The 24,689-nt window shown below is 37.0% G+C and overlaps 1 protein-coding gene across 2 annotated transcripts in view; it reads left to right on the top strand.

Annotated features, from left to right (window-relative positions):
* CERT1 (ceramide transporter 1) overlaps positions 1–24,689 on the top strand; it is a 129,047-nt gene that overhangs the window by 45,683 nt on the left and 58,675 nt on the right. For both annotated transcript variants that reach the window (XM_055536591.1, XM_055536592.1), the window contains exons 5-7: positions 16,106–16,213; positions 16,591–16,729; positions 23,951–24,034. In XM_055536591.1, the coding sequence (XP_055392566.1) occupies positions 16,106–16,213; positions 16,591–16,729; positions 23,951–24,034 (331 nt within the window). The remainder of the gene's footprint in view (positions 1–16,105; positions 16,214–16,590; positions 16,730–23,950; positions 24,035–24,689) is intronic.

The following is a 24,689-nucleotide window of genomic DNA, read 5'->3' as shown; positions in this document are numbered from 1 at the left end:
TTCCCATAGACCAGGAGCAGGAAGGTAGTGAGATGTTTTCGGATTCATGCTTCAAAATCGCTAAAAAATATTAATGTGGAACCTAAACTTGGTAATTTTACTATTTAAGCAAGCATTCTTAGATTGATATTCAGAATCAAATTGTTAAGGTATCTTGATGAGGATAGGAGGTATTGTTTATTTTGAGGTTCACCAGGTACTAATCATTGCATTATTGTACTTCATGTACTTTATTTTCTATCTACTGCCGTGAGAGATGAGGGAAATATTATTTCACAGACATGGTAACTGAGGTTTAGATTAAACTTAAGTGACTTGCCAGAGACTGTACTGCATTTTCGTAAGTAGACTCTTAGGATTCAATTTTATGTTGATTGTGCTGTTGGTTACCGTTGGCGGAATGCTTGAAAATAGTTCCTACAGGTTCACTTCCTGCAGGTTAGTGTGTGTTGTCTGAGTTCTGCTACCATATACATACCATATATATATACAGGATAAATATGAACTCATCTTTCTGCCTATGGATTGCCATAACAGTGTTACATTGTAGTGTTTAAGCACTGGAGACTGGGGTCTGACATATATGGGATTAAATCCTAACACTATTATATAACAACTGTGTGACCTTGGTAAATTACCTAAAGAAGGAAAGATGACATAATGCATTGTTTACTTCCCCCCCCAAAAAAAAAAAAACACAAAAGACAAACAAGCAAGCAGAATAACCAGATCATGATAAAGCAAGTACTTCAGAGATGATCTGAGTTCCTATCATTCCAGTTCACTCAGTTCAATTCAGAGTTACTTCCATGACACCACCTGTCCTTATGATGGCTGGACAGTACACTTGGAACAGTGGACCTGTCTTTTTCTCTTCTGATGTCGTCAGATGGCCCTGCCACTCCATTGCCTTTTCTTGCTGTTAGGCCTTTGTTAGGGCTTCCCTGATAGGTTTGGCTGGGGAAATTGGAGGTTTCTGTTCTTTTCTTTCCAGTCTTTCACTGGACTGCCAGGGAAGTCCTCTGCCTTTTTTAACCAACTATAATATTGGAGAAATTTCTTAACAGGTACTAGAGGCTCATTCTAAACTTGTCTGCTTTATAAATGATTATCATGTAAACTTAGCTTTTCATTTTGAATCTGATTAAATTGATGAAGGTTTAAGAATGCAAATAAAACTTTTACAACAACTAGTTTTTAGTGTATACTTTATGTAAGTAATTTATGGGCTCAGTGGATTAGAACCAGTTTTTCTTTTACCTTATTTGCATCACACCACAGTGATGAAAGGAAGAAGATGGAATCAAATTATACTTTTCCTTTATATTCAAGAGTTCTAATTGTGCCCAGTTGCTTCAGTTGTGTCCAACTCTACAATTCCATGGACTACAGCCCACCAGGTTCCTCTGTCCATGGGATTTTCCAAGCAAGAATACAGGAGTGGGATGCCATTTCCTTCTCCAGGGGATTGTCCCAACCCAGGGATCGAACCTGTGTCTCTTTTGTCTTCTGCATTGGCAGGCAGGTTCTTTATTACCACTGGTACCACCTGGGAAGCCCTTTAATTGTTGAGGGAAGTGCAGACCCAGTACTAGCTGCTGGAGTAGTCAGGGCTTTGCCATTTTCTCAGATAAGTTGTAGAAAAACCCAAGTAGGTGATATAACAACTGAACTTGATTAACCAGCATTTATTAGGTCTCTGGATGTTTCTCTCCTTAAAATGAGGAATTTGGTTGATTCTAAAAGTGGAAGTTACTTGCTTGATTGCTTGCAATAATCCATCAGTTCAGTTCCATCACTCAGTTGTGTCCGACTCTTTGCAACCCCATGGACTGCAGCATGCCAGGCCTCTCTGTCCATCACCAACTCCCAAAGCTTGTTCAAACTCATGTCCATTGAGTCGGTGATGCCATCCAACCATCTCATCCTCTGTCGTCCCCTTCTCCTCCATTATGGATTATTGCCTTTTCCCATGGACAGTATGAAAAGGCAATAATCCATAATGGTTAGTAAAATGTTTTAACACTTAAATATAGATAATGTCTAACTATCATGATTTTTAAGGTTAGTGAAATCAAGGAAGAAAACAAGATACTAACTCTCTTTAATAGTCTTAGTGTTTTAGAATAAAAATACTTGTGTCAAAGGCTTTTAAAATAACTTTTTTAGTTTCTGTTGCCTGCAATTTTGTTGCAGTCAAAAGCTGAATTCACCTGCACTTTGTGCTTCCAAATGTTGCCTAAATACTTAATGAAGTTTATAATCTAAAAAGAGGGAATAAATGTCATTGATTTGTAGTTTTCAGCCAGGTTCTTCTATCTAGGAAGGTGTTTATCTTTTACCAGTTATTAAAGGAGGAATCAGGATTTTACAAGAACAGTGAACCAAGAAGATATTTAGGTAGCTAATCTTATTAACCATGTGGCCAGGTGAGGAGAAATAACTTGACAACATTTTATGTCAAAAAGGCAGGAAGGGTCTTACAAATTAATGAGAAAAGTTTACTCAGTGCAACTGAAAAAAAAAAAAGGCCAAGAGACTTGATCTGGTACTTCATAAAGAGCATAAGAGCATATCCAAATGGGTAATGAGCATATGAAAAGGTAGTCAACAGTTAATGCCATTAGATGTCAGGGAGCACAGTGATACCACCATATGCCTGAGTAGCTTAAAAAATAAAAGATTTAATACCAAATGTTGATGAGGATGGTGTGCAACAGATATACACTGGTAAAACAATTTTGTACTATCTTCTAAAGCTGAGCATAGTGGTTTAGTCACTTAAGTCGTGTCTGACTCTTTGTGACCCCATGAACTGTTATAGCTTGACAGGCTCCTCTGTCCATGGGATTTCCCAGGCAAGAAGACTGGAGTGGGTTGTCATGATCAGGTGAATATTGAAAATTTGAAAAGGTCTTACAAGTATCAATGTCATCAGTTCAGTTCACTTGTTCAGTTATGTCCGACTTTTTGTGACCTCATGGACCGCAGCACACCAGGGTTCTCTGTCCATCACCAACTCCCGGAGTTGACTCAAATTCATGTCCATCATGTTGGTGATGCCATCCAAACATCTCATCCTTTGTTATCCCCTTCTCCCACCTTCAGTCTTTCCCAGCATCAGGGTCTTCTCCAATGAGTTGGTTCTTCTCATCAGGGGGCCAAAGTAATGGAGTTTCAGCTTCAGCATCAGTCATTCCAATGAATATTCAGGACTGATTTCCTTTAGGATTGGCTGGTTTGATCTCCTTGCAGTCCGAGGGACACTCAAAAGAGTCTTCTCCAACACCACAGTTCAAAAGCATCAATTCTTCGGCTCTCAGCTTGCTTTATAGACCAACTCACATCCATACATGGCTACTGGAAAAACCATAGCTTTGACTAGATGGATCTTTGTTAGCAAAGTAAAGTCTTTGCTTTTTAGCATGCTGTCTAGGTTGGTCATAGCTTTTCTTCCAAGGACAAAGTGTCTTTTAATTTCATGGCTGCAGTCACCATCTGCACTGATTTTGGACCCCCCCCCCCCCCCCCAATAAAATCTGTCACTGTTTCCATTTTTTCCCCATCTGTTTCCCATGAAGTGATGGGACTGGATGCCATAATCTTAGTTTTCTGAATATTGAGTTTTAAGCCAGCTTTTTCATTGTCCTCTCTCTTTGACTTTCATCAAGAGGCCCTTTAGTTCTTCTTCACTTTCTGCCATAAGGGTGGTGTCATCTGCATATCTGAGGTTATTGATATTTCTCCCAGCAGTCTTGATTTCAGCTTGTGCTTCATCCAGCTTAGCATTTCACATGATGTACTCTGCATGGAAGTTAAGTAAGCAGGGTGACAATATACAGCCTTGATGTACTCCTTTCCCCATTTGGAACCAGTCTGTTGTTCCATGTCCAGTTCTAACTGTCGCTTCTTGATCTGCATACAGATTTCTCAGGAGGCAGGTCAGAGGTCAGGTATTCCCATCTCTTGAAGAATTTTCCACAGTTTGTTGTGATCCACACAGTCAAAGGCTTTGGCATAGTCAATAAAGGAGAAGTAGTTTTTCTGGAACTCTCTTGCTTTTTTGCTGATCCACCGGATGTTGGCAGTTTGATCTCTGGTTCCTCTGCATTTTCTAAATCAGCTGCAACATCTGGAAGTTCACAGTTCATGTACTGTTGAAGCCTGCTTGGAGAATTTTGAGCATTACTTTGCTAGTGCGTGAGTTGAGTGCAGTTGTGTGGTAGTTTGAACATTCTTTGGCATTGCCTTTCTTTGGGATTGGAATGAAAACTGACCTTTTCCTGTCCTGTGCCCACTGCTGAGTTTTCCAAATTTGCTGGCATGTTGAGTATAGCACTTTCACAGCATCATCTTTGAAGATTTGAAATAGCTCAACTGGAATTTCATCAACTCTCTTCATAGTGATGCTTCCTAAGGCCCACTTGACTTCACATTCCAGGATGTCTGGCTCTAGGTGAATGATCACACCATCGTGGTTATCTGGATCATGAAGATCTTTTTTGTATAGTTCTTCTGTGTATTCTTGCCACCTCTTCTTAATATCTTCTCCTTCTATTAGGTCCATACCATTTCTGTCCTTTATTGTGCTTGTCTTTGCATGAAATGTTCCCTTGGTATCTCTAGTTTTCTTGAAGATGTATAGAGTTTACCAAACGCATGTTGTTGTAATGCTTACCACATATTTGCTACTAACAATTCAGGTAAATATTACTAGATTTTTCGCTGATTCCTTGTATCTTTTTAAGTCTGTAAATTGCTTGCAAAATGTTTCTTTAGATAAGAAAGAGGAGGGGGGGAAAAGGACAGTTAATCTGGAGTTGAATAAAGGTTCCATATTGCTAGTTTTAGAAAATATTAAAGATAAATGAAGCTTTGTACTATTAAAGTCCTTGTTTTTTTGTTTTTTTTTTTTTAATCAGTGTTCAGTATTGTATTTGAATTTTTATTCAGTCAGGAGGGAAGATTTCTGACAGTCATCTGGACAGATGCGATTCTGCTTTTGTTCTATCTGATACGGAAATGTAGTGGTGGGTGGCATGGCTTATGCATATTGACAGCAGTGGAAACTATTTTCTCATTTTACTTGCTGAGTATATCGAACATTCACTGGAAGAAAATGTTTCTTAAAAAATCAAGGTACATAAAACTATTCGTTTTCATCAAACATGCCTTTTTACCAAATACCTGAAAAACAGTTTTGCTTTCATTGTCTTAATTGTGTGATAGATATTCTGGGCTTGTGTGGTATTGAGGTGTGAAAGACAGCATTGTGTTAAGAATCATAAGAATAGGTAGCAAAGTAGATGAATGTTCTTTAAGTTAAAATGTTATCCTCAAAAAAAAAAATTCCGTCATTTTTCAGTCATATATCAAGTTCATGTTCTTGACAGACAAGTTGTGATCGTTGGCAGGAATATGTATGTATCAGTGTTTATTTCTTAGCCCCTTGGTCTCTTCAGTAGCACCCGCCTTGATCTGTAGAAGGATAGACTGTAACTAACCAGTGTTATCATTTAATCCTGTGGAAAGTCTTTAAGTGTAGGTATTATTCCCATTTTGCATAAAAGTGAGATTGCACAGATTATGAGAACATTGGTTAGTGAGTGGTAACATTATTCCAAGAACCAAACCTCAATTTTTTGTAATACACTCCACTTTGTAGTTAGTTCCAGCTTTTTTCTCATGGGTGCATAGTTGAATACTAAGAAATAAATCATCAATCTCCTTAAAAAAAGAATCTTCTCCATACAGTTAGATCTAAAAATTCTTAAGTCTTTTAAAACCATTCCTGCAAATAGTTGTATTGATCAGATTTCATTGGCTCCCCTTGCCCTGGGTTTTTTTAAAGTAACTTTTATTAATTAAAAGGAAGAAGTTACAAAATTACCATCAGTCTTATAACCAAGACAGTTCTTCATTTTGGTGTATTTCCTTCGTATTCTCTGTGCATTTTGCCCCTGTAACTTTATGGAAATAACAAAGTTTATATCCTGTTGTTGATTTTTTAACTCTAACATCATTTTCTCCTTATAACACAACTTCATTAATATTTCATTATATTTTAATTTTGGTACTCATTTGCTTATTCTTAGGCCTTTAGATGGTTTCAATTATTTTTTGCATTTAGTTTTTACTCCCTTCCTACATAAAGTATTTTTCTGTAATTTGTGTCCTCATAAAGGATTCTCAGAAGTAGGACTACTCTACTTAAGGATATTAGCACTTTTGTTGCATGTTGTCAGGTTATTTCCCAGACTGACGTTCATTCTATCTACAAAATGTGTAGATCTTTCTTTCTCTGCTCTGCATCTCTACCAGCTTCATTAATTTTTAACCTTTTCTAAGTGAGATAGATTAAACATGTGTTCTATGACTACATTTTTTGTTTTTATTTTTGTAGCGGTGATACATGATTACTGTAAATAATTCAAACAATACAGCCAATACTGAAAACTATATAAAAGAAATTGAAAATTCTGGCCACATAGAAATGACCACTCTTCATGTTTGATAAAGATTTCTTCCAGATAATTTCTTTGCATGTACACCTTAGATTCCATACTACTTTGTAGCTTTTCCTTCACTCAACAGTAAGTTACAAGGATCTTTTTGTGTTTGAAATAGATTTCGTTCCTCCCTTACTCCCTGAGAAAAGAATGCATGTCTTTTTTAGAAAAGTTTGGTTTGTGATTGAAGCCCCAGAGTAATTAAGAATGATCATTTGCTGACTGTTGTTTTATGTGCATGTATTTCTTTCAGGATCCTTGCAGGAAAGAATTAATAGTTCAGGTCCCCTGGCCAAATACCATCTTAACATTTCAACAGTCCTGCAAATACTACTTGGAGAAGGCAATGGCACCCCACTCCAGTACTCTTGCCTGGAAAATCCCATGGACGGAGGAGCCTGGTGGGCTGCAGTCCATGGGGTTGCTAAGAGTCGGACATGACTGAGCGACTTCATTTTCACTTTTCACTTTCATGCGTTGGAGAGGGAAATGGCAACCCACTCCAGTGTTCTTGCCTGGAGAATCCCAGGGACGGGGGAGCCTGGTGGGCTGCCGTCTATGGGATTGCACAGAGTCGGACACTACTAGAGTGACTTAGCAGCAGCAGCAGAAAATACTACTTAGACATATTAACCCTGTTTTTTCTCTTATTGGGACATTTAAAGGAGTCTCAAAAAGTAGCGTTAATTATTTTGCCACTCTCATCTCTTTGCAGTTAGATAAAAAGAATGAAATTATGACCTTTTTACTTTATACCTATGAAACTTCCTTCTAAAAGCAAATATACGTTGGCCCCCTTTTCTTCAGCAAATCATGAATTAAGATAGTTAATGAGCAGTGCTGGTATTTTGTTACATCTGCTGCTAGCTACTTTTAAATTTATTTACCTCTGTAAAAGTGTTTCTCAAGTAGAGATATAAAGGAATATCCTGACTTTGTGCAAAGGTGAAGAAGCAATGGTAGCTAATACTTACTAAGCACTTATGATGTAATATAAATATTACAAAGTATTGTTAAAGATTTCTTCACTATGAAGCACACTTCTTATATCCTTGTCTACTTCTTCAAGTTCCACTGTTTCAAAACAGGTATTTCTCTACAAAAAACAGAGGCTAGAACAAAAGACTTTATTATAGCTTTACTGACTAAACACATTTTAAATAATAGATAATAAATGAATAGGGAGGCTGACAGTAGTTTAGTTTAATTGTACTTCTGCCTCTAACAGGGACTTATTAGCAGTGTGTGAACTTGATCCAAGGAGAAATATGAGCCAAATAGGATTTAAAACAGAAAGTGAAGTATCAGATGTCTGTTTTTAAAGTACCACCCTGGCTACACTAGAAAAGATTTCAAGAGGAACTAGACTAAAAGTAGTTAGAAATCTGGAGGATTTATCCAAATGAGATACTAGATGACCACAGCTGGAAAACAGCAGTGGGAAAAGAGTGAAATGGACAGATTTAAAAGAAGTAGAAGCAGAATCTCTGGATGTTGAGGCAGTACAGTAATGATTAACATCATGGGCTCTTGAATTTGGAATTAAATCCTGGCTCCCTTACTTACCAGTTGTGCAACTCATCACATAAAATCACCTACAAAATGGGTTAATATTAGTACCCATTTTACTTAGGCTTTTAAAAGGATTAAATGAGATAATTCACTTAAAGCTCTAGCATCAGCCCTGGCACAAAGTAAGTATCCTAAGTATTAGCTTTTACTATTGGTATTGGTGTTATAATTCATCCAGCTTGGCTCTGTGGGATTTATATATAAAATATCCATGTAAAATTGCTCAACTCTTTCATCAGCCTTCCTCTCAAGGCAAAACAAGAAAGATCTCTCCTATCCTTTAGTACTTGTTTTCTAAAGCTAGAGTGGAAATATTGTTAAACAACTTGCCTTTATACAGCCTCGTTTGATTTATCTGTTATTTCTTATCTCCATTTTAATGTAATTAAGAAAAAACAGCTGGGCTTCTAGACTCCCTACAAGGGGAAGGATTTGAAAAACAGATGATGACTGAATTTCAGAGTGTCAAAGTTAGTTTATTTGGAATCATCTTTTGTGACACAGATTGGGTTCTTAAAAAGCTTTTGGTGGACTTCACTGGTGGCACAGTGGGTTGGAATCGACCTGGCCAGTTGCAGGGGACACGGGTTTGATCCCTGGTCCAGGAAGACTCCACGTGCCACAAAGCAGCTAAGCCTGTGCACCATAACTACTGAGCCTTCCTGCTGCAGCTCCTGAAGCCCATGTGCCCCAGAGCCTGTTTTCCACAACAAGAAACGCCCGTGCACTGCAATGAAGAGTGGCCCCCACGCTCTGTGACTTGAAAGGCCTGTGCGCAGCAATGAAGACCTGGTGCAACCAAAAATCAGTTAATTAATAAATGTTTTAAAATTCCCATTAAAGAAAGCTTTTGGTGCAGAGGATATATTTGGTAGCTTTCTGAGAAGTCTAATTTCCCCTACAGATTAAACAAGATATGTATTATTATAAGTACAAGAGAGGAATGTCTGAAATCAAGGAGAGTGGTCACTGCTGTTGGTACTCTCTACTTCTGTAGTATCATATTTGGGCACTGTTGTAGTTCTTTGGATTGTGGTAGGCAGTGTCTTATTTTCTTTTACCCCTCTAGCCTTCTTTTAATACTTAAATAGGATGTGCAGTAAGGCCATAGTTAACCCTTCCAGCCTTATCTCACTACAACACTACTTACTTAGATACTTCTGTAAATGAAGGCCTATCTTGTGCTTATTAGAAGAAAATGAAAAATGAATAACCAAGTTCCATAAATGACCTTCAAATGAGGTATTTTATTTGATAATTGTTTTTTTATTTATTCTTTAATTGAAGGGTAATTGCTTTACAGAATTGTGTTGTTTTCTGTCAAACCTCAACATGAATGAGCCATGGGGATACATATGTCCCCTCCCTTTTGAACCTCCCTTCCATCTCCCGCCCCAACCCACCCCTCTAGGTTGATGCAGAGCCCCTCTTTGAGTTTCCTGAGACATACAGCAAATTCCTCTTGGCTATCTATTTTACATATGGTAATGTAAGTTTCCATGTTACTCTCTCCATACATCTCACCCTCTCCCCATGTCCATAAGTCTGTTCTCTATGTCTCTTTCTCAATTGCTGCCTGCAAATAAATTCTTCAGTACCATTTTTCTAGATTCCGTATATTTGTCTTATTATACAATATTATTTTTCTCTTTCTGGCTTACTTCATTCTGTATAATAGGCTCTAGGTTCATTCACCTCATGAGACCTGCCTGAAATGTGTTCCTTTTTATGGTTGAGTAATATTCCATTGTATATATGTACCACAACTTCTTTATCCACTCATCGGTTGAGATAGTGGTTTTTCAGTTGTGATAGAAGAATGACTAGGAAGCATTCCACTGTGGTTTGAGAAAAATATCTTGAGAGAAAGCAAATATATTCTATTCATTTATCCATATTGCTGCTGGGTTCTAGGCAGTCAGAAATGGATGAAATCTTCAATACAATTTTTTAAAATACATTTTAAATTTTCTTTGATATATGAGATAATGCAGTTTTCTGGAAATCATTGTAGGTTCAACCCTTCCTACATCTGATACATTGTTAGTGTCATTTTCTGAATAAATTGTGTTATGTTTTATCTTTCCAGCTGGTTCAACCCCTTTGTTGAACATTTGGGCCTCCACTGGATATATACATTTTTAGCCTAAGTTTTGGTGTTTTCAGCTTGATATAGAGAATTGTAGTTCTAGACTAGCTATATCATTTTAAAGATAAGAAAAATAAGCCCCAGAAGGTAATGGCTGACTGGGCTGGCTGTCTGGTGGTGACAGTGACCGTCAAGCCCGTGTCCTCCTGCTCCTGTGCTCTTTGCACTTCAGAGGCTGGTGCTTCTGAAGGGGGAGCCATACATATTTGAAAGGCTGAACAGATTTTTAATGTAAGTGAAATTGTACCAAATTCTATTATAGCAAATATTAATAATTTGTTTACCTGGAATCATAAGCAAAATTATTGCTGTTGCAACTTATTATGATACTTAAGCCATAATCCTGTTGATTACATTGTTCTCTTGGCTGTGGTGTCTTGCTTCTCATGTGGTTTGCTTTAAAATGATATTGAAAGTAGATTTGTGGATACTGGCAACACGGCAGGCGCATTTGGTTTTATTAAGAGTTTTAGAGTTTCAGTTTCTGGAAAATACTCCTTTGTTCTTATGTTAACATTTAGTCTTACTTCTCTTTTCTCTTTTCCCATAATTAAAATGGAAAGGGACAGTGTCGGGTAGACCTATGCCACTAAACAGAATTCTTGACACCATGAGGAAGTTCATTTCTTTCTCAGTTTCTTTGGTTGCTTCTTCCTGGAGAATATTATTAGGACAAGGAATAAGCTTTTCAGAAGGCAAGTGCTATGAAAAAATAAATGAGCTTTTTTCTTGTATCTTATACCACTGTTTTCAGAGTGTAGATGGGCTGATGAACAGACTGTGCAAAATGAGAATAGATGTTTATCTCCTGTGTGAATGAGCCAAACTAATGTGACATGTGGCCTGTGGTGTGGCGTGTGGGATATCTTAGTTCCCCAACCAGGGATTGAACCTGCGCTCCCTGCATATCTTAACCAGTGGACCACCAGGGAAGTCCCTAGAGTTCTCTTTTCAAATTAGTTCTTAGGCATTTCTGGTCCTTTTTAAAACCTGTAACTTTGAACTGTATGATTTAATTTATTGTGATCTTCAGTGTTCTCAAAAGATCAAGATACAGAAGGTAAAAGTAAGGGATTTAGTATGAAGGTTACTGTCGTACTTTGACCAATAGTAACCTTTGTATCAACTTTCCAAGTACACTGCTTGGAAAACACCAGAGTGCTACTGACCCCCTCTGGTGGCCAAAAGATTATGCTTTTTCCTCCCCCTAAAATGAGGAGGAGTATTATAATAAAAGTGTGGTCTCATTACTGTAATATTTAAAAGAACCCCACCTTGTACTATATAGGACATGTTCAGTAAATATGTCATTGAACCAAAATGGCATTTTATGTTTATATAAAACACATTGATGAATACTGCTTACAAAACAGCTATCCCATCATGGTTTTTTTTGGTAAAGCAATTTGTGTGAGGGAATCTTAAAGCATATATGTTAAAAGGGGGAAATATTCCTGTAGTGACTTCATTTGAATTCCACATTATTAATTTTAGATGGAAATCGATGTTTTAAAAAATACTATTTTGGTGATTAGAGGTTGTAAATAAGTTCCACTTTTTTTCATGTGGAAAAGCGGGATTAAGAAAAAAAGCTATGTACCTTTAATGTATTATCCCTAAAATTGTACCAATAAAATTTTGAAAGCATGTTACAATTTTTAAGAACATTTAACAGTGTATATCCATTGTGACCATAAAGAACTTTCTTCCCATTTTCCTCACCCCACCTTCAAAACACAGATGATAAATTCAGGCTGAGTATTGTTGCCTTTAAGGTGAACATCTTAGAAAGCCCAAATAGATGTCAACAACATTGCAGCTTTTCAGAGTAGTTTTATACCCTTTAGAATAATTTTTAGCCCCTGTGACAAAATGTTTTTAAAACATTGATATCCCTGGGGGACCTCCCTGGTAATCCAGTGACTAAGACATCATGCTCCCAGTGCAGGGGGCCCAGCGTTGATGGATCCCTGGTCAGGGAGCTAGATGTCACATGCAGCGAAGAGTTTGCATGCCGCAACCCAAAAAGAAAAAGATCCTCCATGCCACAAATAAAACTCAGCGTGGCCAACTAAATAAATAAATAATAAAATTTTTAATTATTAAAAATAAAAGAAAAATATTGATATCTTTGACAGATTTTTGAGAGAAATGCAGTACCAAATTAAGCCATGTCATGTGAATAGGAAAGGCAGTCAAGCTTAGTTATACAGTTTGTAGCTAGTCCTTTAAAGTAGTAAGGCCATTTTAAAATTTATATTCTGCAGCTCCCCAAAATGATTTTAGATAGCTCCATTTTGTGGCTGTATCATAAAATTACTCTCAATATTATAATAGTACCTAGGAATCTTTGATGCATTGTTGCCAGAATGATAGGCATTTCCAGAATGACTGGTTTTTAAACAGGGGTGATTCATTTGTATGTGCATGTATATATTTGTTAAGCACTTAGATTGTTTTTAAAGTTGTCCCAGTGCAGTTACTGACACAGAATGACAAATGAACCCCCATTATTTAAACTGAATAAAATGAAATTGATATTCATGAGTATACTATATTTTTTCCCTTAGAATGATATATATAATTTATAATACAATTTATTTCAGTGAAACTTTGTTAGAAATAGAAACATGGTTATTCTAAATGCTCAGACTCAACATTCATTTACTATCCATTACTTAAAATGTACAGCAACATTATTGCTATAGTAGAGTCTTTGTTCTGTCATGCCTTTGTTGTAAGGAGATATTATTATTTTGAAATAGTGGAACCTGAAGAAACAGACAAGAATATAAGAAGTATCTTTTAGAGTCAAAAAATGTTTAGTAAAGCTTTGTAGTGTTTGTATTTTGTTTCAAGATCTTAAAGTTTTGACTTACTCTGTTTAGGACTCATTAATAAAAAGCATGTAAATGGAGAGGGTATTTGGATTTGAATTTCAAATTGTTTGGTTCTAAATATTTTTAAATAAATATCTAAAATTGTTTTTAAATAAAATTTTGATTGAAAATTATGAGTTTTATATTTACATGGACAGTTTGAATTAATTACTGGTTAGAAATGAATGACATACAAGTATCTGAGACAAGTGACTTCTGAAGTGCCTTATATTTTTAGTCCATTACATTTAATAGTCCATTAAATCTATTTAGTCCAAGAGATTTTTCTTATTTTTAATTCCAGTCTTCTGTATTTAAATCTATGAAAAACTTTGCCAAAACAGTACAGCAGTTAAAATGTAGAAACACTGTGCTCAGAAAGTTAGTACTCCTTTCAGATGGGAAACAGAAACTAGAGCCGCAAGAAACCTAGGTCAGTGCCTTTGTTCCAGGACATTATTTGATTAAAAAAAGTCTTATTTTTTTAATGAATTATATGATTTCTGTAATTAGAATTCTCTTTTATTGGGATTCTGTTATACTGAAACAAGCTTACCTTTTTTTCTTTAGCTATTTTATTGAGGTACAATTTATAAAATGTATCAGTTTAACTGGACACTTTGAGTTTTGACAACTGTAATGTATTCTCACCAAAATTTATCTTTGTAGTTAGTGTCCCCACTGTCCCCTGGCCTGCTTTTCTCATGAACTATAACTTTGTCTTTTTTTAACAGTCAGTTTTCTTGAGGTAGCTTATATACAATGCATATACTTAATCCTTTCATTAATAGTTTCCCTGGCACCAAAATGCTTACTTTGTAATTTCTACCTTATTACTAAAATATTGCTTTGCTTTGAGATAGGGAGTGGTGTAGGGTGATAACAAGTCTTGGAGAAGAGCTTTGATTCCATCTAGTCATCACTTTTATGGAGTGCAGGAGGAGAAGAGGGTGACAGAGGATGAGATGGTTGAATGGCATCATCAACTCAATGGACGTGAATTTAAGCAAACTCTGGGAGATAGCGAAGGACAGGATAGCCTGGTGTGCTGCAGTCCATGGGGTCGCAAAGAGTTGGACACGACTGAGTAGCTGAACAACATAAGTGTGTAATTTGTCGGTAAATTCACAGTTAAGAACGTATTGCAGTACCTTTATAGCTAGAATGTTTTGTGAACAATCATTATTAAAGTATGATAATTTTATTTTGAATCTTTAACAACCAGTATGTGCTGGAAGCTTGGACTTTGGGAAGCATATGCTAGGTATGATGCTAAAAATGATTAGGTATTATTTTACTTCTTAAGTTTATGACTAGGATTAAAATTGTGCACGGTACTTCTAAAATCTATAGAAAGTAATCAGAGACCCTAAATACTTGAACAGGTTTTAGGTATTTGAAACTTATTTTTTTCCAAATGTTCAATTCCTTTGTCTATATTTTTGAAAAGTGAAAATTAGTAGCTCAGCCATGTCCAACTCTCTGCGATCCCATGGACTGTGTGTAACTCACCAGGCTCCTCGGTCCAGGGAATTGTCCAGGCAAAAGAGTGCTGGAGTGTGTTGCTGTCTCCTTCTCCAGGGGATCTTGCTGACCCAGGGATCGAACCCAGGTCTCCTGCATTGCAGGCAGATTCTTTACCATTTGAGCCACAAGGGAAGTACTGCATTTTCCTAGGGAGGATGAGATACAAAAATGATACTCTCAAGCAGGGGTCCCCAACCTTTTTGACACCAGGGGCCTGTTTGATTGAAGGTAATTTTTCCACAGATGGGATCAGGGGATGCTTTCAGGATGATTCAACTGCAGCAGTGGGGTGCAGCTGTAAATACAGATGAGGTTTCACCCACTTACCAGCCTCACCTCCTGCTCTGCAGCCTAGTTCCTAATAGGCCACGGTACTGGTACCAGTCTGTGGCACCGTGGGTTGGGGACCCCTAAAGAGTAGCAGTTCTTCAAAATTAGATCACAGTGCTGAGTCTAAATAAAGCCTTCTATCGTGTGATGACAAAATAGGTTGGGAAAATTGGGGATTTTCTTTGTGTCATGAACTGTTAAGGTCACTCCAAAAATGGAAAAAATTGCAACTGTCTTACAGAAGGTCAGAGTCCAGTAGTCCAGAAGTAGTAATGAAATATAACTATTAAAATTGAGTAGTAGATACCATAATCATAATAGGTTAAGAATGTTGAGAATACAGAGTCAAACTACCTGAAATAATAGGAAAGGCTTCATTGAGACAGAGATATTTGAGCTATGTCAGGATAAGTAATTTGTTAAAGTACTCCAAGTTTCCTTTTTTTTTTCCTTTTGGTCCTTGTTCCACCAAAATTTTTTACCATGGTAAAATATGAATGACGATCTATCATTTTAGCTTTTTAACTGTACAATTCTGTGACATTAAATTTATCCACATTGTTATTCAACCATCATCACATCTATCTCCAGAACTTCATCTTATCCAGCTCTGTACCTAGTAGATTCTAACACCTCATTCTCCTATCTTCCTAGCTCCCTGATAACCACGACTCCACTTTCTGTCTCCATGAATTTACCTATTATAGGTAGCTCTCCTATTATAAACGGTTAGCCCACTAGCCCAGCATGTAGTTGGTATTCAGTAAATTTCTAAATTAATGGCAGCTAGCAATTGAAACACATTGCTTATGCCAGTGGATTGCCTATATTTCTTGAGTGAACTCTTATTTCTAATTATTGTTCCAATAACCTTATTTTTTAATTTTTTACAATAACCTTATTAGTTTATATGGAAACTTTTGTTTTCTCAAATATTTTTCCAGTTTTATAATTGATCATGTAACATTGTATTAGTTTAAAGTTTACAGCATAAAGATTTGATGTTTGTATATATTGTGAAATGCTTACTACAATAAGTTTACTTAATGTTCATCACCTGACATGGTTAAAAAGTTTTTTCTTGTGATGATTAAGTATTTTTTATTTAATTTTTTCATGTAGTTTACTTTCCTTTTTAGACTGAATCTGGATATGGATCTGAATCCAGCTTGCGTCGACATGGCTCCATGGTGTCATTGGTATCCGGAGCAAGTGGCTATTCTGCAACATCCACCTCCTCGTTCAAGGTTTGTAATTATGACTGCTTTAAGTTATGGCAGCATAAATTGAGTTTAGTACTGAATGTTGTAAGCAGAACTTATTTAATAGTTTTTTGAAAAAAAACTTTCATAATTTTTAATCACAATGTTAATTTGAAAATATTAAATATTAGCAAGTTGTCAGGCTTATTTCTCTCATTTCCTTCAGGCTTATCACTGTCAAACAGTTAATTAGTTTCAAGTCTTTCCCTGGAAATACTACATTGAACTTGACAACTCTTCCTACCCCAAGCCCTCAGTAGTAAGATATAGACCTTAAATTAAAAGATGATGAAATCCCATGGGACTAAGTAAATTTTAATTTTGTTAACTTGGATTCCATCCTCCCATTTTCTCTGTTGCAGAAGGGCCACAGTTTACGTGAGAAACTGGCTGAAATGGAAACCTTTAGAGATATACTGTGTAGACAAGTTGATACTCTACAGAAGTTCTTTGATGCCTGTGCTGATGCTGTCTCCAAGGATGAATTTCAAAGGGATAAAGGTTAATTAGGCTATTACCACTATTTTTACTTGGAAAATGAATGGATTTAAAGCCTCTTGATCTTAAAGGGTAATGTCTTTAAGTGATGAAGGTAATTATAGTCACTTTTGCTGCACATCACTAATGTCACAGATTTCAGTGTCCACGTAACTTGTGTACTTTAATAGCACCTTAATTAATCTGATCACCCATACCAGATATCATTGAAGATTTTAAAATGATTTTTTAACTCTTTATTTTATTAAAGAAATGTAATATCATCTTGATAATATGGAGCATTTCACATGATTATGTCTAATAAATTGCACCCTATGACAAGTCATAAGAGACAAGCATATGTTTATGTTAAATCCTCCACATCAGGAATCAGTCAGTCTTTTTTCCCTCCCTCTTCCTCTTCTTCCTTTCCCTCTTTCCTCTCTTTCTCTTCCTCTGTCTTCCTTTCCTCTGCCCTTTTTCTCATAGAGGAAGATGGATATTCTGGGTAATGGAATAGAATAATCATGGAATGACATGTACATATATAAGTAATTTCTAGGGAGGTTTTTTTCCTTTAAGAGTTAAAAAAGAGAGATGATATTTAGTTAACCTGTAATATGAATTCTAAAGATACTTTTCATTTGTTACTGCTCAATATTACTGGTGTAGTATCTGTTCTTCAGTTTTTCTCTTAATCTGCTATATGGGCAAAAATGAACTACTCATAACAGTATTACTAAATAGTGCTAAGTTCATTCCCAGTATGACTAGGTTGCCTGACATGCTTTTGTTTTTTGGTATTATTAAATGTGTTATGTGGGTTTATATTCTTTCTGTTAACTTGCCTGCAAGATGGCCGAGTAGAAGAACATGAGCTTATTCCTTCTTACATATTCTTTTCCTATTCTCTGTTCTTTTTTCCCTTTCTCTACTTTCTTTTGGATTGAATATTTTTTATAATTCTATTTTTTGTCTCCTTTGTTGACTTTTTGTTAAATTTGTTATTACAGTGGCTATTTCAGGGTTTATAGTATACACATTTAAGTTTTACAGTCTACCTTCGAGTAATATACCACTTCTTTTATTGTGTAAAAACCTAGAATAATATATTTCCATCTCTCCCTACTACTAAGGCAAAGCAGCTCAGCATTCTCTAGCCAGTTCCCTATGTATTGTCCCAGGTCTGTGTTGTAGGGACACTTTACCTGCTCCACATAGACTTTGGGTCCTTTTCCCTGGAATCATTTCAGATGGTTCTTTCTATGACCTCTGTAGTTCCTCAACTTATATGTGCTATCAGTACTCTACACAAGACTCTCAGTGGGACCTTCTGCCCCTATCCAGAGTTCTGTCTCTGTACAGTACAGCTCTCTTCTCCCAAGTACTCAGCCTTCTGAACTCTATTGACCTTTCTCTATCTGGATTTTCAGCTCCATTTTCTCACCTCAGAGAGTACCAGGCTCCTCCCGAGTTCCTCCTTACTCCGCAGCTTGGAAACCCTCACCGCAATAGACTGGACCAGTCACAGGGCTCACATCATTCGTTCCCCAACCCTTATGGATCACTGTCCGTTGTTGCCTGATAGCCAATGTCTTGAAAACCATTGTTTCGCATATTTTGTCTGATTTTTTAATTTCATGCTAGAGGGTAAATTCTCTCCTTGTTGTTCCATTTTTGTCTGAAGCAGAAGCCCATATTCTTCTTAAAATACTTAATTTTATCTAAAGTAGACTTGAAATTCTTTATATTTGATACACTTTAAGTTTTTGGCTCTTTAATATTTAATGTTTATTTCTCTAAAAAATAAAGACGGTTGAACTTTTATTTCTCATTAATTAAAAAAAAGTATACTTATTTTTCTGTCAAAGTAGACCTTACATATCAGCTTTCATTTGCTTGCAGACAGCAAGGAAACTGTCCTTTAAACTAAAACAAGGTAGATACAGAGTTGAATTGTTCTTAATTTTTAAATGGTCCACGTCTCCATGTCAATAATACATAGCATTTTAAGGATGAAAGTGATGGTGGAAGGAGCAGAAATTGACATGCATTCACAACCAAGTTGTGTAGAAGATTTGAAAAATATCTTTAGATACTATTCATGTTTGACTATATAGCAACAGTGATGTGTGTGTGCTCTGTCATGTCTGACTCTTAGTGATTCCATGGACTGTGGCTGCCAGGCTCCTCTGTCCATGGGATTTCCCTCACAAGACTGTTGGAGTGAGTTGCCATTTCCTTCTCCAGGGAATCTTCCTGACCCAGGGATCAAACCCACATCTCTTGCATCTCCTGCATTGCCGGTGAATTCTGTACCACTAGCGCCAGTACTCTTGCCTGGAAAGTCCCATGGACGGAGGAGCCTGGTGGGCTGCAGTCCATGGGGTCGCACAGAGTCGGACACAACTGAAGTGACTTAGCAGCAGCAGCAGCAGCAGCACCACTTGGAAAGTGCAACAGTGACAGACTAACATACTGGTTTGCTAAGGCTGCCGTTACCAAAGTACTCTGTCACCTGTGGCTTAAACAGCAGAAATTTATTTCTCCACAGTCTGGAAGCTAAAAATGTGAAATCATGGTTTTGGCAAGTTTGGTTTCTTCTGAAACCATGAGGGTCATGAGGGAAGGATCTGTTCTAGACTTCTTTCCTTGCCTTGTGGATGAGCATCTGCTCCACATGTCTTCACATTATCTTCCTATCTTCCTTCGTAAGTGTCCATGTCCAGACTTCCTTCTCCTATAAGGACACTGGGCATCTTGACTTATTGACTGGGCCCATTGTCATGACCTCATTTTAATTTGATTACCTCTATGAAGACCGTGTCTCCAAATACAGTCATAATTTGGAGTCAAGGTTAGGACGTCAACATATGAATTTAGTTGCAGCACGATTCAGCCATAACAACTAATTTCCCTATAAACGGCTATTTTGCAAAATTTTATTTTTAAGAGTACGTGCTAGGTAAAGCTGAAATAAGAACATGGAATAAGAACATTAAGGGCCATAGTTTCTTGCTTCAACTACACATCAGAATTGCCAACCTAAGGATCTCTGTAGGTGTAGTAATACTTTCACTAAATTACCAAGACTAAATTATCTGTGACTTTAAGTAATTTTTAGAATCACACGCTTCTTTCATTGTGTGTCACTGAAATGATAATAGCAAGCTCTCATTTTAAGTGTTCAGTGTTTTTATTTAAAACATTTTATTATAATTGCTAGTAAGACTGAATGCCCGCTGCCCCCCCTTACCCCCCAACCCCCCTCCCTGTCCACACACACACACTCTTCAGTAAGATTTAATTAACCATTTAGGTCCAGATAGATGGCGCTGGAGAAGGCAATGGCAACCCACTCCAGTGCTCTTGCCTGGAAAATCCCATGGGCAGAGGAGCCTGGTAGGCTGCAGTCCATGGGGTCGTCAAGAGTTGGAGACGTCTGAGCAACTTCACTTTCACTTTTCACTTTCATGCGTTGGAGAAGGAAATGGCAACCCACTCTAGTGTTCTTGCCTGGAGAATCCCAGGGACAGGGGAGCCTGGTGGGCTGCCGTCTATGGGGTCACACAGAGTCGGACACGACTGAAGCGACTTAGCAGCAGCAGCAGATGGCGCTAGTGGTAAAGAACCTGCCTTCCAATGCAGGAGAGGTGGGTTCAATCCCTGGGGTCAAGAAGATCCCTTGGAGGAGGAAATAGCAACCTATTCCAGTATTCTTGACTTGAGAACCCCATAAAAGAGGAGTTTGGTGGGCTACAGTCCATAGGGTTGCAGAGTCAGACAGGACTGAAGCAACTTAACATACACACAAAAACAAGACATATATTCATATTGAAAATAAAGGTTCTGATCTTATTTTTCTATTCATTATTAGTTTGATGACTTGAAATAAATTACTTATCAATTTCTGCACATCTCTTTCCTCTGTAACATGGATGTTGTTATACAAGCACATGATTGTGAGATTTAAATTAGAATATGTACGTTAGCACTGTGCTTAGTAGCAAAAAATCAATAATAGCTGCTGTTACTAATATGGTTAATTTGGATAATTGCAGGGATAATGAAAGCAGGAATGTATAAGATCCAAAGATGGAATTTAGCATAATAGATAATGAGTATTAGTGAAGGAGAGACTGGTCTGATAGGGATGGGAGATTTGTATTAGGACAGTGTTTCAACCCATGTCAGCCATCCCTTAAAGGTGCTTCAGTATGGACAAGGAGTCCTTGGTTGGGAAGGGAAGGGGGAAGGCCACGTTTTACCCAGAGAAGCTTTTGTTTTCATCAGTTTTATATGTTGATTATTTGCTTTAAAAAAAAAAAAAAGGTTGAAAATTTCTGCTTGATAGTACTAGGCTACTGAATGGTTAGGGAGCTGAAAGGAAATCTTCAGTAACCCAAGGTAGATGCTGAGGAGATGAAAGAAGTGCAAAAATTTCGGTATTGAAGACCAGTTAATCATAGTAGTATTGAGCCAAGGTCAGGATCTTGTCTGAGGATGACTAATGACTTAAAGTCAGAGCAGCTTTGTGGTAGCTGATTTCTTAAAGTCAAAGTGAACTCGCTCAGTCATGTCTGACTCTTTGTGACACCATGGACTGTAGCCTACCAAGGTTCTCCGTCCATGGGATTTTCCAAGCAAGAGTACTAGAGTGGCTTGCCATTTCCTTCTTCAGGGGATCTTCCCGACCCAGGAATCAAACCCGGGTCTCCCACATTGCAGGCAGACGCTTTACCCTCTGAGCCACCGTTTCATAGAATTGACCTTATTTGCAAATTATTGATGAGAAGCCAGAGATCCTCAGAATCCGGAAATTTGATTAATCTTGAAACTAAAGTATTTGCAGAAGCTACAATATGGATATTGAAGTCTGTAGGAATAATGACGGGCGTGGAAAAGAAAAATGTCAGTTGGATACTGATAGCAGTTAGCTACTGATAAAATAGTAGGTGTTAGTATTAATAGATAATGGCAGCTTGTGGTTTGAAAATTATTATAAATAAGTACGAATTTTCAGGTAATAATAAAATGAAAGAGCCCAGTAATTAGAAAATGGTAATACTGAATAAAGCTATTTTCCATTTAGTCAGGGAGGGAATAAGAAATAGGAATAGGCTTTGCTTCCATTAAAGAGAGAGTTAAAATAGATGAAATGTTCCTTGTAGACCCAAATTGCTCCTGACGTAAGAAGATAATGACAAGAAGTAAGACGTTAGTTTAATGTGAAGATTTCTCTTGTAGAAAGGGAGTTCAGCAAAAGATAATACTAGGTTGATACAAACGTAATTGTGATTTCAGACCATGAATTTTAAATCATTATTGTTGTTCAGTTGCCAGGTCGTGTCTGACTCTTTGCAGCCCCATTGACTGCAGCACGACTAGACTCAAACACATCTTTATTAATCAAAATAAGAATCATTACAATTAACACATTTTTTGCCAATGAGAAATAAATTTGTTTATTCCTGCAGCATAAAAGTCCATGCTTCAGGATTCACTGAACTCTTGGAAAGCATTTTCTACATCTTGTTAGTTGTGGAAGTATTTTCCCTGCAAAAAGTTGTCTAGATGCTTGAAGATGTGATAGTCAGTTGGTGAGAGCTCAGGTAAATATGGTGGTGGAGGCAAAACTTTGTAGCTCAATTTGTTCAACTTTGGAAGCGTGGGCTGTGCAAGATACAGTCAGGCGTTGTCATGGAGAAGAATTGGGCCCTTTTTGTTGACCAGTGCCAGCTGCCAGCATTGCAATTTTCAGTGCATCTGATCAATTTGTTGAGCATACTTCTCAGATACAGTGGTTTTGCCAGGATTTGGAAAGCTGTAGTGGATCAGACCAGCTACAGACCACCGAACAGTGACCATGGCCTTTTTTTGGTGCATGTTTGGCTTTGGGAAGTGCTTTGGAGCTTCTTCTTGGTCCAGCACTGAGCTGGTCGTCATTGCTTGTCCTGTACAATGCACTGTTCATCACATGTCACAGTCTGATCAAGAAATAGTTTGTTGCTGCTGCCTAGATTAAGGGAAGACAACACTAAAATGATAATTTCTTTTTTATTTCCAGTCAGCTCATGAGGCACCACTTATCAAGCTTTTTCACCTTTTCTAATTTGCTTCAAATGCTGAATGACCATAGAATGGTTGATGTTGATTCTTCAGCAGCTTCTCTTGTAGTTGTAAGAGGATCATTTTCGATGATGGCTGTCACTTGTCATCGTCAACTTCGATGGCCAGCCTCTAGGCTACTCATCCTCAGGGTTCTTGTCTCCTTTGCAAAACTTCTTGAACCCCCATTGCACTGTATGTTTGTTAGCAGTTCCTGGGCCAAATTCATTGTTGATGTTGTGAGTTGTCTCCACTGCTTTACGAACCATTTTGAACTCAAATGAGAAAATTGCTCAAATTTGCTTTTTGTCTAGTATCATTTCCATAGTTTAAAATAAATATAAAGTAAACAAGTAATAAATCATTAGCAAAAAAAGGCAAGAAATGTGCATTAAAATGGTATATAACATAAACACATTTATTTAGAATGTATTCTAATATCAAACGGCAAATTTCAATAATGCAAAAGCTGCAGTTACTTTTGCTCCAACCTAAAACTGAAAAAGCGATTCAAAAATATAGACTAAGGTTGGTGGCTGAGATTTAGAAATTGATGTTAAGAAGCAGAATACATAGTGCAGAGGATTCATATGTTAGGCAGTGTAAATGGAGAGTATTGTATAAAAGAAAGAGGTATGTTGAAGAACACAGGGGATTCTGTATTTCCTGGAATTGGGTAAGTTAAAAGGAATATCCAGGCACAGACATACTGGGATGAATTAAAATCAGTATCAGAACTGTAAGTCTGATTTTCCCTGCGTATCCTGGAGGCAAGATAAAGTATCTTCTTTATGTATTGATAGCATTACCATCCTCTTCAGTCTTTGTAGGTCTCTGGTAGAATTAGAAAATCTCCCCAAGGTAAGGAAGAAGAGATAGGAAGACTTAAAGGACAGAATAATTTATATCTCAGTACTATCCCTTACAAAAATGAAGATGGATATGGTTTTTATAATAATGTATTTAAAGACATTTCACAGCATACTTATTGGACATCCATTGATGAGCACTGAAAATACAAAGATGAATAAGATCATGTAGTCATGGAATCCAGAGATTTAATCAGTTGAGCATAAGAATAAACTGGTTAATTTCTGTGTGCTTTCATCCTGATATTCTTAAATATATTTTATTTAGTGGTAGAAGATGATGAAGATGACTTTCCTACAACACGTTCTGATGGAGACTTCTTGCATAATACCAATGGCAATAAGGAAAAGGGTAAGTAGTAAAGTTTTCCCCCTCAGGGTATTTGGAAAAAATATACTTTCTAAAGTGTCATAGTAACTATTTAACAGGAATAATTATTTAATGGAGTAATTGGAAAAAGTCTTTTTTAAGTTGGAACATGAAAGTTTCTTCTAGGAAAAGACATGGAGGTAAAATACAGTCTGACGTTAAATAATGCAACAGCTTATCTGACAAATATTTCATTCTAAATTTTAGACATTGGCCAGTTATTTCAGTAGTGTTTGATAGAATCAGTTTCTAGTACTGAAAAAGTATTTCTTAGGAAAGATTGTAATGGAACTTGAATGTTTCTTTAATGCCTATTTCTGTCTTTAGTGTTCTTTTCTCTTTCCACTTGATAAACTGGTGTTGCAATGTATTTAATCATTGTTACTAAAGGAAGATTATTGAAATAGCTGCTTTCATAGCACAGTTGTTCATAAACTCAGGAACAAAGTGGTTTATTTCATATATCAGTTAATAACGAGTTACTTTCTGGATGGAACTCCTAATTGTTCATTAGAAATCTGTGTTTTTAACAACACAGATGAACATGGAAGGCATTCGTGAAGTCTCTCAGTCGTGTCCGACTCTTCGTGACCCCATGGACTGTAGCCCACCAGGCTCCTCCACCTATGGAATTCTC

This window comes from Bubalus kerabau, chromosome 10 (genome assembly GCF_029407905.1).
Source record: "Bubalus kerabau isolate K-KA32 ecotype Philippines breed swamp buffalo chromosome 10, PCC_UOA_SB_1v2, whole genome shotgun sequence".
Lineage (NCBI taxonomy): Eukaryota > Metazoa > Chordata > Mammalia > Artiodactyla > Bovidae > Bubalus > Bubalus kerabau.
This window is presented reverse-complemented; position numbering and strand designations above follow the sequence as displayed.